The sequence below is a fragment of the Protomyctophum bolini genome (genome assembly GCF_963924005.1).
Source record: "Protomyctophum bolini genome assembly, chromosome: 8".
Lineage (NCBI taxonomy): Eukaryota > Metazoa > Chordata > Actinopteri > Myctophiformes > Myctophidae > Protomyctophum > Protomyctophum bolini.
The window spans coordinates 10,156,477-10,172,913 of NC_137869.1; the positions used below are offsets into that span (position 1 = coordinate 10,156,477).

Sequence of the window (16,437 nt, forward strand, 5' to 3'; positions counted from 1 at the left end):
ACTGTCTGCATTTACAATTTGTGTCCAGTAGGGAGAGTCATAGGACTGAAATGGGCCAGCAATTTGCAACAAGGTGCTTGGTGCAACTTCCCATTGACAGCCCATTCATCCAAACAGAAAAGTCCTATCTAATTGTATTAAACTGCGTCAAGCTCACCAACATTGCAGCTGTATGGAAAGCTTGAATTATCAAGTTTATTATTTCAATAAAGATCCACCGTAGGTGTTATGAGCTTCTTCCTGTCAAGAAATTCTTCCTCAGTGTCAGAGTTAGGAAGCCCTGCATTATGTGCAAATTAAAAACAGGTGGTAGCCTGCGCATGGGCAGTTGAGTGATCTTCAACGAGGACTTCCAAACTCCAAACACTTCATCACCTGCACAGAATTTAGATCATAACATGTCTACATTTTTATGAAACAAACACTTGGGATAATTTAAGCTTTTCGTACAGCTGCAATGTTGGTGAGTTTGAAGTTAAACACAATTAGTCTTGTCTACAGCCTAAGTTTTAGAGTAGACACTCGTAGATGTATTTATCGATTCTGATAAATACATAGGAGAGTCTAAATCTTAGGCTAATGCTGCATTGCTGACCCATACAAACAGATGCAAGCTAACATTCACTAGCACTGCTCCTGTTAAAATGACCTTAAAACATGTTTTACTTTGGCTGTCTTTGGTTGTTTAGGGATGGGAATTAACACCAAAGTCATAGTTGCTTAAACATGAGCTTGCAAAAGGACTATATAGAGCGCATGCATAAAGTGAATGGCAGATCGAGTGGCAATACATGTGTGACAAAGTTAATTTTTTGTTGTTTAAAGTCATTTAATGGAATCAAATAGGACTTTTCTGTTTGGATGTATGAGCTGTCGAGGCCAGAAAGTAGTTTTTTGCCACTCAGTAGGCGTTCCTGCATAACTTCTGGGTATGATGATGATGTCACACGCATACCCTCTATTGGGTAAAGAAAACATAAAATGCTAATGTCAAATGTGTATAGGTAGACGGTAGACACAGTTGTTAATTTCCCCTTGACAATTATCAATCTGTTGGCACTGTTTTCACATGTTGACATACCAATTAATTCATGCAAATGTGTGCTAGCCTATATCAATTCAAAAGCATGCATATTCACACCAACCATGGAAATGTGTTTATACTTTTATTCCTTTCTACATTTTTGTTTGACATGGTGATAGAAAAATGATTCTTTCAAATGTAAAACAGTTAAATCACTAGATAAAGGTGCCTGATTCAATTATAGCCATGAACCTTTTTTTACGTAGGGGTCAGTGGATTCCATAACACAATGTCATGACATACATAAATGTTTTTTTTTAACTCATATATTTTCAGCTCCACACACTCTTACACTTTTGGCAAGAGTCCATGGCAATAGCACACGTAACCTTTTATCACAGTAGGCCTACCAACAAAACAGAATAACCATAATGTAAAAGCATTTAGTTCCTTCCTTGTATAATCATAATTGCTAAAATAGCCCACATCCATTTATAGTTTGCTTTTTAAAGAAAACTAATTATTACTGAATAATATTATGAAACAAATGTTTGGGGGAAAGGGGAGGGACACTTGCATACTTTTCTTTTTGGAAGTTTCTGCTGCTCTGTGAATGATGTCCCAACCTTTAGGTGTTCTCTTGCAGCACTCAGGTACTTACGCAATACTATCTTTTAACTATTTCGTTATTAAACCATGTATTTCTGGCATAACCATCCCAGTTGCGTGAATTCACACTTCCATGTGTCTTCAGCATGAAAATGTGAATTAATGTGACTGGGATGGTTTACCAGGCTAGTATGCTTAATTCATGTATGCTACCATAGTATGGCAGTGTACAGTAGCTTGCTAAAAGAAAATATCACATCTACAAGGCAAGCATCACATTTGAGTTCGTACATCAGCTATTATACGATTATAAGTTAGGCTTAATGCCTTAATCCAAACCGCTTGTTCTTGTCTACAGTCTTAGGCGATGCTGACCCATACAAACACGATGCAAGCTGGCATTCACTGCTCCTGTGAGTAAAATGGCTTTAACCTTTTCTCTTTTTTTTGTGGCTGTGATTGGGAAACACCAAAGTCAGGGTAGTTGCTCTTAAGCAATCTTGCAAAAGGACTATTGGGTAAAGATAGACATAAAATGCTAATGTGACACAGTTGTTACTAAATTTCCTCTTGAGAAATATCAATCAGTTAGCAAAACTAATCGTTTTCACATGTTGAAATATTATTCATTCATGCAAATGTTTGCTATATCAACTCAAATTTAAACCGCATATTCATTCCAGCAAAAAAGGTGCCTGATTCAAGGCTATATGAACCTTTTTACGTACAATGTGGTCAGTGGTTTTCATAACAGAATATCATGACAGGGAAAATAAAAGTTTTTTTAAACCATATATATTTTCAGCTCCACACACTCTTACACTTTCAAGTAATTTGGCAAGAGTCCATGGCAATAGCACTCGTAACCTTTTATCACAGTACCACCAGCAAACAGAATAACCATAATGTCAAAGCGTTTAGTACCTTGCATAATCATAATAATTGCCAAAATAGCCCACATCCATTAGTTTACTTTTTTAAGGGACCACAGAGGTGAGCGCAAAAAAAAACTCTCCCTCACATAGACAAAAGACATTTTTAGTTAACAGATAAGAAAACGAATATTTACTGAATAACAACTTATTTTTGCTTTGTTTGTGCTGCTCTGTGAATGATGTCCCAGCCTTTTGGTGTTAAATTACGCAGCACTCAAGTGTACTACTATTATTTTTTTAACCATTTCATTATTAAACCATGTATTTCTGCCAAGTTCTGGTAAAATATATGGCTGTTGAGTTCGGTGATGTCTTGATCCCTTTCACAAGAAACTTCTACTACTAAACACATGAATACTTATACAATCTTTGTCTCCAATATATAAAACATGAGGTAATAATATAAGACAGGGGTGTGACTGTCTGAGGAACCAGGATGTGTGTTAGAGGTCATGTATTATACAATCACCTCCACTTCCCCTCTGCCTATTTATTTGCACAGTAATAGCTAGCATCCAGAACTGTATAGTATATTATACACAGTATAATATAGAATGTCCATGACGTTTAGCATAAGTGCAACATGATTCGCATCTCCATGTATGTCTGCACAATGATACACGGGTTGACTTTGAAAGTTATATCAGTGGTAAGTCAGTCCAGCTAAAATCCACAGTTGTGACAACCAAACTGTTCTGGAGATGTTACTGTGGGCTATTGGGGTTAGCACTGCCATTATCAGCAACATCAGGTTCATTTATTTAAGCAGAGAGTACACACAGAGCCTGAACTCAAACTGAATCACACATAAAAGGTGATATGGGAAGAGGTAGTATAGGCACATGGGCTCATGTTAAGAGTCTGTATTTCAAAGCCCAACATGAGACAGAGAGATCAGATGTAGGTCAGACAAAAAGGAGAAGTGCTGCAAACATGCTTCAAAGACATGGCATCATCATTTGGTTTCACTCCTTTCCTCGTTTGGTTACATTTCGTTCACCAGGGGAAAAATTAAATGAGACACGTGGGCCCTTCACCTATTAAAACTGAATTTCCTCAGGAACCTCAACATTGAACAACGTCAGAAAATAATTGTCCTCCTATGCTCACAAGAGTACCATTACAAAAAATTGCCCTCCTTTTCTTTGCATTCATGCTTTTAATTAGTTTTATTTTAATCTAATTGTCGCGAGCTGTAGGTCCTCCCTGTCTGATCTAATTCCATCTCAATCTACTGTCCCGGCACATAGGGCCAGCTGATAGAGCTCCCTGATAGCTGCATGTCTCGGATCAGCGTCTCGATGGGTGTTTTGCCCACCAGCCGCATGAAGAAGAGCTGGGAGATGAGGTTGGCTGGCACAGCCCGCAGGGCTGGGAGGCGCAATAACAGACGGCCAAATCGCTGAGGCTGGTTGGGGTACTGCAACCTCTCGTACTCCGTCAGAGCCACCTGTGCCTTCTCCTGGAGAGACTCCACATGGGCTGGATCAGTCAGACCACATGCGTCTGTGAAAAGAAGGAGAACATATGACATGTTAAGCGACGCATTTTAAACTATTTAATTTCATGAACCCTCAGATTGGTATGCCACAATACTATACCTATTATTTCCTCCTGCAGCTTCAATCCCTTCCTGGACAGCTGAGCTCATGCAACCCATAATTATACAGCCTTGGGTAGGCCATCTGGCCTGGCAGAGATATGCACTCCACGGAGCATATATGCCAATTCTGCTTAAGACGTTTTCCTTTTAGCTGTGAGTTTGCAATGGCTTCATTTACAGCAGCACTACATGTCTAGGCCATAGGGCTTATAAATTAGCTGTCTTGGTGTAATTAACCAGGTGAGAAGGTGTAGATTCAGTTTGTCAAACTCACCAGGTGAAAAGAGTGCGATGGCTTTGAGGCAGCTGTACTCTGCCGAGTCCACCTGCAGCCTGGAGAGTTTGTCCACCTGATCCTGGAACACCCTGATCTGGTCCATGAAGGATACCACACGCTCTGCAGACATGGGCGAGGAATGGAAGCCAGCCGCCGCCAGCAATGGAGCCATGTGGAGCGGCAGGGCAGACTGTGCTGCGTTGAGGATGAACAGTTCACTCCAGCTCAGCCGTAGCAGTGCCACCTGTGGACAGGGCCAGGTTTGGAGCAATGTGATTACAGAGCTTGTCCTTTGATGCCTTACTAGCACGCAAAATGTAAAATATACTGCATGAGGTTGACAAACCACTGCTTGTATTGACTGACCTGCTCTGACACAGGCAGTTCGGGGAAGTAGGGGATATTCCTTGCCCACTCGATTGTGCTGAAGAGGAGCCGAGCTGCCAGCTCGCAGATGTTGTCGATGCCCATGACCGAGCCACCACTGGAGGAGCCTTGCATCTGTCCCTGGCCATATGGGGCTCCATATCGGCTGCTGGGGTAGGGCTCAGCACGGAGCAGCTGGGAGATGAGCTCTGAAACCGGCTGGCCATTAAAATAGTCACCCCCAATATGCACTGGCCCTCCAACACCACCCCCACCACCTACCAGGGAGGTGGGACTGATACCTGAGTGAGATGGAGGGATGCGCCCACGCTGTACAGCTGTAGATTAATTAGAAGAGAAGAGATATAACAATATAAATATACTGTATATATATATAGAGATATACCGGTAATGACAATTGTAGACAGCCCACCCTTTCAATGCTTCTAGCAGAGAAGCCTTGCCTATAGCCCAGAAGCCAAATATTGTCCAGGAATGATATCCCTTTGACTGAGCATTATACTAGATTATTGTCCACCAGGCCGAAGGCATGTATGTTTTGTTTCCTATGTGGTAGACCTGGGGGTTACAATCTGGATCAGGTTTCCCAATGGAAGGAGATCAAAGTAGGATAAGAGTAATTAGCCCTGCCTTTTGCCCAGAGGCCTAATATCTCTTTGCCAATGGGAGTTTCCCCTTTGGTTTAATGGTAAATATTTGGTTTACCATATGAGACCTGGGTTTGAATCAAGGTGGTAACACTTGCAGCACTGCTAGTGCTACTTCACATCACCTACAGTACAAGGACTTCTGTGTTCAGTGTGTTGCATATGTTAAAGACTCAATCTGCAGCCTTAAAGACAGGGTAATGGATAAACAACAAACGCTACATTTGTGTTAGCCTATATAATTTATTTTGGAAATAATTTGCTCCCAATGATTAGGCTATTAATAGGCTAATTACTACGACATACTAGCCGCTAGTAGCCCTATGTCACAGTTCAAGGAAGCCAACCTTCCAAAGAATGTGTAAGGAAATTAGGAAAATGCAAGTTTTCTTGGCACAGGCCCAGAGCTTGAAAATAGATCATTCTAGCTGTTGAGGCCAAGCAGTATAGCCTACATTAAAACATGTATAACTTAAAAAAATATCACACATGTAAAGTGAGGGGCGCTCATACATCATCATACATCACATTCTGTGCTCAGCCAATCATATCATCACAAATGTCATTCCGGCCAATCGTCTTCACTTTTCTGCCCTCACTTTTATCTTCAATTTTCTTCAGCCAATCAAATCATCGCTATGGGGTGACATATGTCACGCCATAGCAATCATCTGATTCTCTTCGGTCATTAACCATTTTGGGCGGGAACCCCTTTTGGTGTTTTCAGCATTATGTTACACTATGAAAAATTGCAGATCTACAAGCTATGAGCTTTTAAATCTGCTATTTTTGAAAAATCACGAAAATGTGGCACAGATCTTTGAATATATATTCTTTCACAGCAAACGTTTTTTAACTTAAATCTTCTGGCGTGTCCCTGGAACTACATATTTTGACATGGGGGTCAGCGGCCAAATACATATAATTCTGGGGGACCTTGACATGAAAATGTTTGAGAACCACTGACATATAGAAACATAGGTTTTTCAACTGTCAGGATTTAGAATTTGTAGAATTGTCCTCAGGTCTAAATGGGTTAAGGACTATGCCAAGATAAGACCCAATGTCTGAAATATCTGGATTAGAAGCTCGGGGGCTCCCAACTTTTATCGTTGCTGTCAGACAGAAACCTTGTATCTCCATATTTTAGGGATGCACCGAAGGGAAGGTTCTTGTCCGAAACCGTGTGCTGGCAGGGCCGACAGGCTAGCAGCTGCTGATTACTTTTGCCAGTCTTTTTTCGTGGTGGTTCACTGTTCAACTATGGGGGAAATGCTGTGATGTAGGGCAGCAGTGGTTCTCAAACCTTTCAGGCTGCGACGCTGTTGTGAGCGGAGTTGTGAAAAACTAAATCTTCTGATGTTTTGAAAATAATCCAAGCCTATGCATGTCTATGAGAGGACGAAGACACAGGAACAGATGGAGCACAGAGAATGATAAAGACACCGTAAATGCTTTCGTCAACAGTATAAATATTTTGGTTTGATCATTGGGAAATGTCAGGTCTGTTTCTATCAGAATAAGCACATTTGGACTGAATCAACGTGTACTGTGTGTGTGTGTGTGTGTGTGTGTGTGTGTGTGTGTGTGGTATGTAGCATACACAGAGCTTCTGGGATGAAGCACAGATACTAGTAGAACACTGCATTTGTCACCTCATCCTACTCATTTTGGCTGACCCTGTCTGACCCTGCATAGCCAATAAAGCTACAGTATGATAGCTTGATACCTTCTTTGCGCATGCCAACGCGGAAGCATTTCTTCAGACGGCAGTATTGGCATTGGTTGCGGTGATGCTGGTCTATTTGACATTCTCGGTTTGATCTGCATGAGGAAAGCAAATAAAATTCAAAAGCTTGAGATATTGCCTACGAGAAGCATTAATTCGATTTCATTTAAAGGCATTAAAAAGAGTACTGTTACATAACATTGAATGTGCTTTAAATGTAAAAGTGTCCTATAATGAAAGAAAACATTGCTTTGCTAAATCCCCCCCATCTCCCCCTCTCTGTCGGTGACCCCTATGATGATTGAACTGTGTGAGCTGGTGTGCTTGAAAAACTATCACAGCCATGACCTTTGTAAATCATCAGCTCCCACACACCCTTGTTGACTTCTCCAGAAGAGGAGGTTGGCTAATAATATTAGAGGGGGCCTTTTCAGCCACACAACTGACAACCGTAAATGAAACATTCCACTTGGAGTTAACCACACTACTTTGAAAAGAAAATGGCATTTAGGTTGGTTGTGTACGCCAGAAAAGATAATATACAGTTGTAACATTTTGTTCAATCTGTCAAGAAATGAATTAGGAATTCAGATTGAATCTGAATTTGACCTTCCAAGGTAAAGCATCCTCACTGCACTAAAGACCTTCAGGTCTTTCTGTTTGTCGTTTATGAGGTTGTTAGTTGTTACTGAAACAGACCCAAGGTTGAAATGAGGCCATTGAGGAGTGACGGCACCCTCGTGAATCATGAAACACTAACAATGTATATTTTGGATAATACAGTGGATTCAAAATAAAATTTGTTTGTGTGACATTGTGAATCACGTGCAATTTGAAAAAAGATTTGTCGACTTGAAACCTGAAAGCCTAACCATGAGACATTATACTGTACAAACAAAATAACAATGAACATTATCATTAATGTCCTGGTTGAATCTTCTTTACCTGCAGGAGTAATTGAGGTTTCGTCTGATGCTCCGCTTGAAAAAGCTCTTGCAGCCTTCACAGGTGAACACGCCGTAGTGCTTGCCACTGGACTTGTCCCCACACACCACACAGTCCACCACACAGGCCTTGTCATCATCCCCTACGTCCACGTCGCTGCTTCCGGCCTGGGGAGAGCCCTCCTCCTCGTCCCTCCTCAGGTAAGCCTTGTCCCCAAGTCCATTAGTGTCCCCGTTGGGGTTACCCCAGCCCCCGCTCACCATGGCCATATTATCTGAGACACACGGCCGAGTGAGTGAAACATACATACACGGACGCTCTTATGTCCACCCCTCCCTTTGAAGTGCCCTACAACACTGTTCTTCAACACAACGTATAAAAAAAGTTCATTTTTTTCATATCATACCAGAATGGAATGTTTCCAGACTGAAAATCAAATGAAGATGAAAAACAATACACGCGTGATTATAAAAGAAAAAAAGTTCCAGAAGCTGTGTTGACCTCTCTCCCCTTGGTTGTGAAACTTGTGATGACCTGCAGGTCCTTCTCGACAACTGCTCTCTTCTTCAGCCTTTTGCTCTCTTCTCTTCTATTTCCACCCCTGTGTTTTCTGCTGTGACCTTCAGTCAATGGCTCCTTAGGTCTGAGAGAAAAACTTCAGACACAACGAGCGGTTCAGAGTTCAGGCAGGAGAAAAGGGCGCAGCATGCCCTTTCACAGGAAACAATAAATTACACTCGCACTGTGTCTCTCTTTCTCTCTCTCTCTTTCGCTCTTGCACTCACTTTGTCTCTCCCAAGGAAGAAAAACACCATCTACCAATAAGCGCAGTGAACAGGAGTAAAACGGAGCCCCTTGTGAAAACGAGAAAAATGTCTTGAACGCCTGTTCACTCTCTCTCTCAGCACACTACTTTCTCCCAAAAGGGCAAGCAGGAGGGGGGAAAGCTACTCTCCTTCAGGCAGGGTTAAACTGCCCTGCCCTCTTACCCAACTTATAAACTAGTCCAACCTGTTCCTGCTGTGTAGAAATGTTATCTGCTGATCTGACAGGGCAATTCTAGTCCAGACTTACTCTTGACTTGCTGAGGCTGTTACAGGAACAGAGGTTATGAGCGCACGCTGTTTACAAAAGATTTTGGGCAAAAAAAAATCTGCTTTTCTCTTTGGTATTCTGAAATTAATATAACGCATGCTCTCCCTCACAGCGTACACCGTTATACTCTGAATGGCTTTGGTTCAGCAACACCTCTCAGCACCTTGTAAGACACTGAAAAATAAAAGATCCAGAAAGTTTGTTTATGTTGTTTCCAGGCTTGGTTTTAAAGTGTAAAAAAGCACGGTGAAAAAAATTGTAAAAAAGTATCTCAGTAACTATTGCAGGATCAAAGTTCGTCAAGCAAGTCCTCTTGTTCCGTTGCTCGTTGTGAAATTATGTCTTGTTGTAGTTCCTCCAACTCTCAGAGCTTTGTGGCTTCAGTGGCTCAAAGGTCATTAGCACCCACACACACACACGAGCACACACACGCGCACTCACACAAACACACAACAAAAGAGCTGAGAAACTGTCTCACAGTTCTCTCTGCCCTACGTTGTGACTCCTCTGCAAATTTTACAAACACTGTCTCTCCCAACCTCTCTCTCCTTTTCTTGTTTTGTCAGCGCTTGTCCATCCAGCAGTAACGACCAGAGGCCCAAGCCTCTGCATTCCCTGGAAGCGAGTCAGAGTGTACTATTGCAGTCTTTACGCTGCTGCCCGTCCCTTTTCCGCCTTCCTCCTGGCCCCTGCAGGAATAAATTAGGCAAACAAGCACAGGAAAAACATGGTCACAGACCTTGGTGAAATCCAGCCGTTGCTGTGTGGGGCAGCCCAGATAGCCTCTTCTGCTCTTCTCTCTCTCTCTCTCTCTCTCTCTCTCTCTTCCTCATTCCCTCCCTCCTTTAGCCTAGAGACAGCGTGTGTCTGTGAGCTCAGGGATTTGACACTGCTATTCAAACCCTCTGGTTGCCATGGCACTGGCTGCCTTATAAGGCCAGTGGAGTCAAAGAGCACAGAGTGGGCTGCAGCTACTCCCACACACACGCGCACACACACGCACAACATGCACACACACACACACACACACACACACACACACACACACACACACACACACACACAGAGAAAGAAAGAATGCATGTCTTGCTGCCTCACTGGCTGCTTGTTCCCTCTGTAAGCTCTGACCTCAGGCCAGCATGGGAGCACAGGGGAGTTAACCCCAACACTGCCATTAAGACAAAGAGGAGGCCTCAGGCCGACACATCGAGCGCATGGCAGGGTTCTTTCTCTCTCTCTGTTCCTGTCTCATTTTCCACTCTAATCCAACGGCCTTCCTCTGACTTTGTTGACCCAATAATAACAGGCAGAGCCTGTTGTTGTTGAGCAACTTGTCAAAAGGTTATATGATCCTCCGTGACCTCCTTTTTAACACCTACCACAGACACATCACACAAGGCTGCATGAAGATAGCGTCAGGGTTGTAATATACAGCCACCTTTCTTCCTCTCTAATCGAGTTGGCTCTGTGTAAAGCGGCAGTGACTGCGACTGATTTTTATATATCAACAACATCATTATCTTACGAAGGTCTGAACTATTTACAGTGCATAAGCACTGTAAATACAACTCTCATTCATCACTTATACGGTAGTTGTAGTTAGAGGCATAGTGCTTGGTGTGGGCAGCCGACAGCCGTATTCAAGGAACAGCTTAAAACTCACACATCTCATAGAGGAAGTTCTGTGCTTTTGTCACATTCTGCATGTTTCAAACACCTTTCTCTTTACAGAAAATGTGTGTATTTGTCACATGCTATATAGAGGATATGCGTACATACCCATACATCCAAACATAAAAGTCCTATCTGATTGCATTAAACGACGTTAAACTCACTTTGCCACTCACTTTAATTGCCACTAACTTTATGCATGCTCATCCACTCTATTCCCTTTGTGTGGCATGTTTTGGACTTTATGGGGGTTTAGAAAAAGAGTGTTTGGTATAAAAAGAAATCTATTGGAAATGCCAAATTATCTTATCTAATTATGAGATTGAGCTAAGAACTTTTAGCCTCTTAGCCGTGAACATAAGGTAACTTTAACCTACATCTGTCACCACGAGTCCCAGTGTGCATGGATAGCCCTTTTGTTTTGTTAAGAGGTTATCAGGGGCCAAACTAAGCTGCTGTAAGCTGAATTAGTCCTTTCCTTTAGACCCCAGTGATGTGTATTAACAAAGGTTGGGGGATGTGGAATAATGCTTCTCTTCCAAAATGACAGCACTGTCAGTCACTGAGTTGAAATGTGAAGATCTGCTTCTATGATATACTGCTGAAGTGTTGGAAGTTCAAAGGTTTTGGGCACTGCTCAGCAGGTCTGAGTTACTTCTCTTTTCATCAGCTCACATTGATATTCTGGCCACCAAGGACACGACTCTAATTCTACTGGAGGAAACTAATACTACCTGGAGCTACAATTTAACCACTGATACCCTATACTTCATTGACCGAGTCCCCCCAGGGGTCTGTCATTTGTCCCCTCCTTTTTCCCTCTACACCAAATCGCTCTGCAGAAAGTAGATGATCTACAAGTCAACGTGTTGTGCCATGATGTGTTGTAAGCTGGTAGATCTGCTATTTTCACAGAGAGGTTTCTTTCAAACAAAAAAGAAGACAAAATACAGCAACCCCCCCCCCCAAACCCCAGAAAGGTAAACTACACAGCTCTCATTACTCTGTATTGTACACAACACCACTTGACAACATCAACTCGGATAAAAAAAAAATATATATAAATAAAACTAAAACTAAATCAACCCAGAGGAGATATTGAAGGTAGAACCTCAAAGAACCTACCCCATATCTTTTAAAAAGTAGCATGCTTTCTCCTTACATTGTACAGTATCTTTTCAGGAGTACAGTATGATGAAAGCTCATTCAGCCAGTGTCAGAAAGGTTTCTTTTTATTCCTATTTTTCCTATATGTGGTTAATTTGGAATGTTTGGACAGTTTGGTGCAAAATATCTCACACACATACATAACTACCGACCAGTTTGTTTGGTTCAAGTGTTGCTAAGAATGAAGAAGTTAGGTTTTGTCCTTTGACTGATGTCATTGCAGAGAAACTTATTCCATGTGGTCTTAAGCACAGCTCTGTGGAAAGATGAAAACGGATCAAAAAATAGCATGGCCTAAAGCCTCACAGAGGGATACTGGAAATGTACTTTGTACTTGCAAATTAATTGGTTGTTTTATATATAGTTCACAGTAGAGGGAGAGTTTTTAATTTTATTTTAGGAATTCTAATCAAGCAAACTAAATATCTTATGAACTACCGGTAATACAAAAGAAACTTTGGAGAAGGAATTACAATAGCGTGGATAAACCTGAGTGCATACAGTATGTATGAGTCAATTACTTTTTTATCTAGTAGTACTGTATGAATTAAGTACTTTATTAGACCACCTTGCTTCCAAGAGGTTGAGCTGATAACCTTTCAGATTTGTGTGTGTGTGTGTGTGTGTGTGTGTGTGTGTGTGTGTGTGTGTGTGTGTGTGTGTGTGTGTGTGTGTGTGTGTGTGTGTGTGTGTGTGTGTGTGTGTGTGTGTGTGTGTGTGTGTGTGTGTGTGTGTGTGTGTGTGTTACAGAGTGAAGAGTGTGTGTGTTGGGGACAAATGTTATCCATGTGTGAGAGAACATGTTCACGGCACAACTTGTGCATGCATGTACATCTGTTTGAGTGTGTCTATATAAGTGTGTGTGTGTGTGTGTGTGTGTGTGTGTGTGTGTGTGTACGGGTGGGCATGCGTGGTGTGTGTGTGTGTGTGTACGGGCGGGCGGGCATGCGTGACTGCGTGTGTGTGAGTATGTGATAGTGTGTGTGTGAGCGCCTGCGTCTATGTCAGTGTGTGTGTTCTTAGCTCTTTGAACTGCAGGTCAGGAATGCAGCTGCTCTCAGCGTGAAGTCTACTGTGTGGTGGGGTCTGTGCATTCTCAACACAGCCAGAAGCCCACAGGCATCAGGGTGTTGCAGAGGAGCTGTACACTGTAGGGGTGCAACAGTTAATCCAACTAAACCTAATTTATTTGATTATTGTTTTTAAAGTCGATAATCAATCATTTAATAAACAAATTGCTTAATAATCAATCTTTATTTTGGCCATATTTGTGCATGACACTGTTGTATGACGAAGTATAAAATAGGGTTTTTTTTTATTAATCGAAAACAGCAATAGATAGAATAATCTAAATAATCCATAGTTGTATCACAGTTGTAATCACTATAGTACACTGAATTGGCAATATACATCATATACTTGATATACAAGTCTACGTACCTAATGTACAAGCACACAAATCCAGAATGCAAAGAATTGACCGGTTTCAGTAGCATAACTTAGATGCAGTCAGACAGGTTTCTTGGTCCTGGTCAAGTTGTACGAGGTTTGAGGAAGTACACATCAGTACGAGGAAGTACAACGTTGACCTGCTAGTAATATTTGAACAAATTATTGTTTGAAGGCTGCACACCACACAAAGGCTACACGTATATGAAGGGAGCAGTTGCAGGCTACTGGAGCATGATATTTAGTACATGACATTAATTTGACTACCGGTATATCATAATTCCACTCATTTGTTATATCCTCCAACAATCACACAGCTGTATAGCCAATAATACATGAGAAGGAGCAACTTATGTAGTAGACTACATTTGTCTATTTGTGGGAAGCTTTTTCCAATCATTAGAACTAAACAAATGAAAAGTACAAACACATTTAATTGGTTGAACTTTTTTTTTTAACAAGTATTATACAGATACATTAAATTCATGTTAACCAAATGAACCGTATCGTCCCAATCCTGGGGGACGAACATTTAAAAAAATCTCAAAACAACAATTGCATACAGTATCGATTGTACACCAAGGAAAAAGGAGTGTGGACCAAGTATAGAGCCCTGGGGACCCCAGTAACTGGTTGACGTGGTTAATGTGAACCTCCCAATGTCAAGGCTTCCCGCACAGTGGCGCACACTGGCTGGCCGAACCTTCCCAAACACTTCCTAGACTCTTCTGTCTAGCTGACGATTAAGCTCCACCTTCCAGTCAGAGAACTGCAGACTCACTCCCATTTTCCGGCACTGTCTGAAAGTTCACCTCTTCAGACTCCACCTCGACCCCTACCACACCACTCGCATAGATTATCTATGCATGTCTAACTACAAACGGCTTGTACTGTGTCGCAGACACATTTTTGTGGGCTGTGAGTAAATATCTCTTTTTACATTCAAAATTATTTTGAATTTTCAAACAGACATTGACCATTATATTATGGAGGTCTTAATGAGGCCCTTTTTTCAGTTTAACAAATGTTACGCTGTTGTTAAAGGTAGAGTAAGTGATTTCACTTAATTCAAATATCACTTATTTTTTTGTTTTGTTGTGATAATCCTCTCTACTATAGAGTGTGCTGACCATATAAGGAGTTCCTCCCTGTCCCCAGTTAACCCCTGGGGGTCAAAAAACCTTAGGTTTCGTTTTTGACTCTCTATCCTGATTGGACGAAGGCTTGGGTCCAACAGCCAAAAACGAAACCTTTGAGTGAAATCACTTACTCTACCTTTAATTAAATGTATTAGCGAATAAAAAATTCCCTTCAACTTATAATGGAAAATGCGAAAAACTCACATTCAAGTATTTTTCTCTCAGAAACCGTACAATTATATTAAATGTATGTAATAAATAATTACATCAGTCGGCCTCACGGTGGCGCTATTACAGCCCACTTATATTTCGCCTTATAAGTCTTGAACTGTAAGTCGCCAAATGTCTCTTTCCCTGGATTCCTATTGGGTCATGACACATCTCCCCATATAGGCCACGCCCATTTGCGTCTTTTTACTCTTCCACCTACAGATTTTGTGGGAGGGGCCTATATTTCCAAAGGCGTCTGTGCCATTGAGCCAACCATGCAATTTCCCCAGAATTGCACCTTTCCTGTTGCCTGACAAGCAAGTGCCTCTGACATCATACTGATTACACCTCAAAATACATACATCAATAATATCCCCTTTTGGACGACTGGGTCAAATTTGGCACATACCAGTTAATGGCCAAATATAGGCGAGGTAGAAAAGGACTGTCAATGCCTATTACATTAAATTAATAAATTACATTCATTTGAAAAAGCAGGAAGTGGATGACCGCACATGGCTCTAGGCTGCCAGTGTGTGACTTATTGCCCATGATATTAGTTGTGCTAACTCAGCTAACTCGATAACTACAGATATATTGAAGTAGATTACATTTGACCTCACTTTTGTCTGAGATATCTGGCAATTAAATGTCTGTTTGGGACTAATTTGACCCATCAGGCAACACGGACTACTAGATTTATGCCATCACAATAATAGAGATAGTAATAAGACTAATAGTGGAATAGTGTAATAAGTGTAATTTTGTAATTTTGTAATGGTGGAATAGTGTAATAGTAAAATATTTGTACTAGTGTAATAGTAAAATACGTGTAATAGTGTAATTTGTATAATAGTGTAATAGTGTAAATAGTGTAATGGTGTAATAACCCTAATAGCCTACTGTGCCAAATTTGGCACATACCTACATTTATATCTATTTGTGCTAAATTCAAATTGAGTATCTCAACTTAATATAGCATCTGATTGATGGCAGAAACACAAAGATTTTTTTTTCATCATTAGAAATTAATTTAGTATTCAAACCTTTTAGTGAAAATAGGGAAACATCAAACTTCTGTTTTGGGTCTTGAGATATGTTGGGAACCACTGCTACAGGTATACTATGTAGATCTAAAATATTTACTTTCCCCTCATGTTATTTAGATTTGTTTAATGTTAAGAACGTTATAGACTATAGCATGTTGTTTCATAATAAGTTTCATCTTTACCTGGTGTCCTTGTTTCTTTTTTTAGTGATTACTGTACTACGATGTGTCCTGTTGTTTGTCTGACAAGGGTTCATGCAATTTACTTTGATATTGCACTTCTAAGTCGCTCTGGATAAGACCGTCTGCTAATTTGGCTACAAATTGTATTTGTAAGGTTGTTGTAAGCATGTTCTATTTTACTGTATAAAGCTGACAGTTTGAGGTCAACAGATGATAAATTGGACATTGGGCTGAACTTACCCATAAGTTGACCTGTAGCTTGAGGAGTGTGGAGGAATTTGACCACTGGGGTTAAACTTTAACTGTGTTGCGGAGCAAC

General features: G+C 41.1%; 1 protein-coding gene and 1 long non-coding RNA gene across 2 annotated transcripts in view; one reads left to right on the forward strand and one right to left on the reverse strand.

Moving 5' to 3' along the window:
- Positions 1-323: 323 nt before the first annotated feature.
- LOC308320529 overlaps positions 324-16,437 on the forward strand; it is a 29,046-nt gene continuing 12,932 nt past the window's right edge. The window contains exons 1-3 of the long non-coding RNA XR_013964541.1: positions 324-463; positions 1,992-2,046; positions 8,163-8,356. This is a non-coding gene — a long non-coding RNA (uncharacterized lncRNA). The remainder of the gene's footprint in view (positions 464-1,991; positions 2,047-8,162; positions 8,357-16,437) is intronic.
- On the reverse strand, positions 1,202-10,107 carry nr2f6b (nuclear receptor subfamily 2, group F, member 6b). Its single transcript, XM_080771024.1, has 5 exons — positions 8,157-10,107; positions 7,212-7,306; positions 4,815-5,152; positions 4,446-4,692; positions 1,202-4,074 (listed from the first exon to the last, which is right to left on the reverse strand). Exons 1-5 carry the CDS (start codon positions 8,462-8,464, stop codon positions 3,800-3,802), a joined length of 1,263 nt encoding a protein of 420 aa, XP_080627150.1. The 5' UTR covers positions 8,465-10,107; the 3' UTR covers positions 1,202-3,799.

Excerpts from the sequence above, each read along its gene's own strand:
- nr2f6b (XM_080771024.1), bottom strand. The coding sequence starts at position 8,464 with ATGTATGTTTCACTCACTCGGCCGTGTGTCTCAGATAATATGGCCATG. Across the intron at positions 7,307-8,156 it reads AACCTCAATTACTCCTGCAG|ATCAAACCGAGAATGTCAAA; the intron begins GTAAAGAAGATT and ends TTCCTCATGCAG. Across the intron at positions 4,693-4,814 it reads AACTGCCTGTGTCAGAGCAG|GTGGCACTGCTACGGCTGAG; the intron begins GTCAGTCAATAC and ends CCCTGTCCACAG.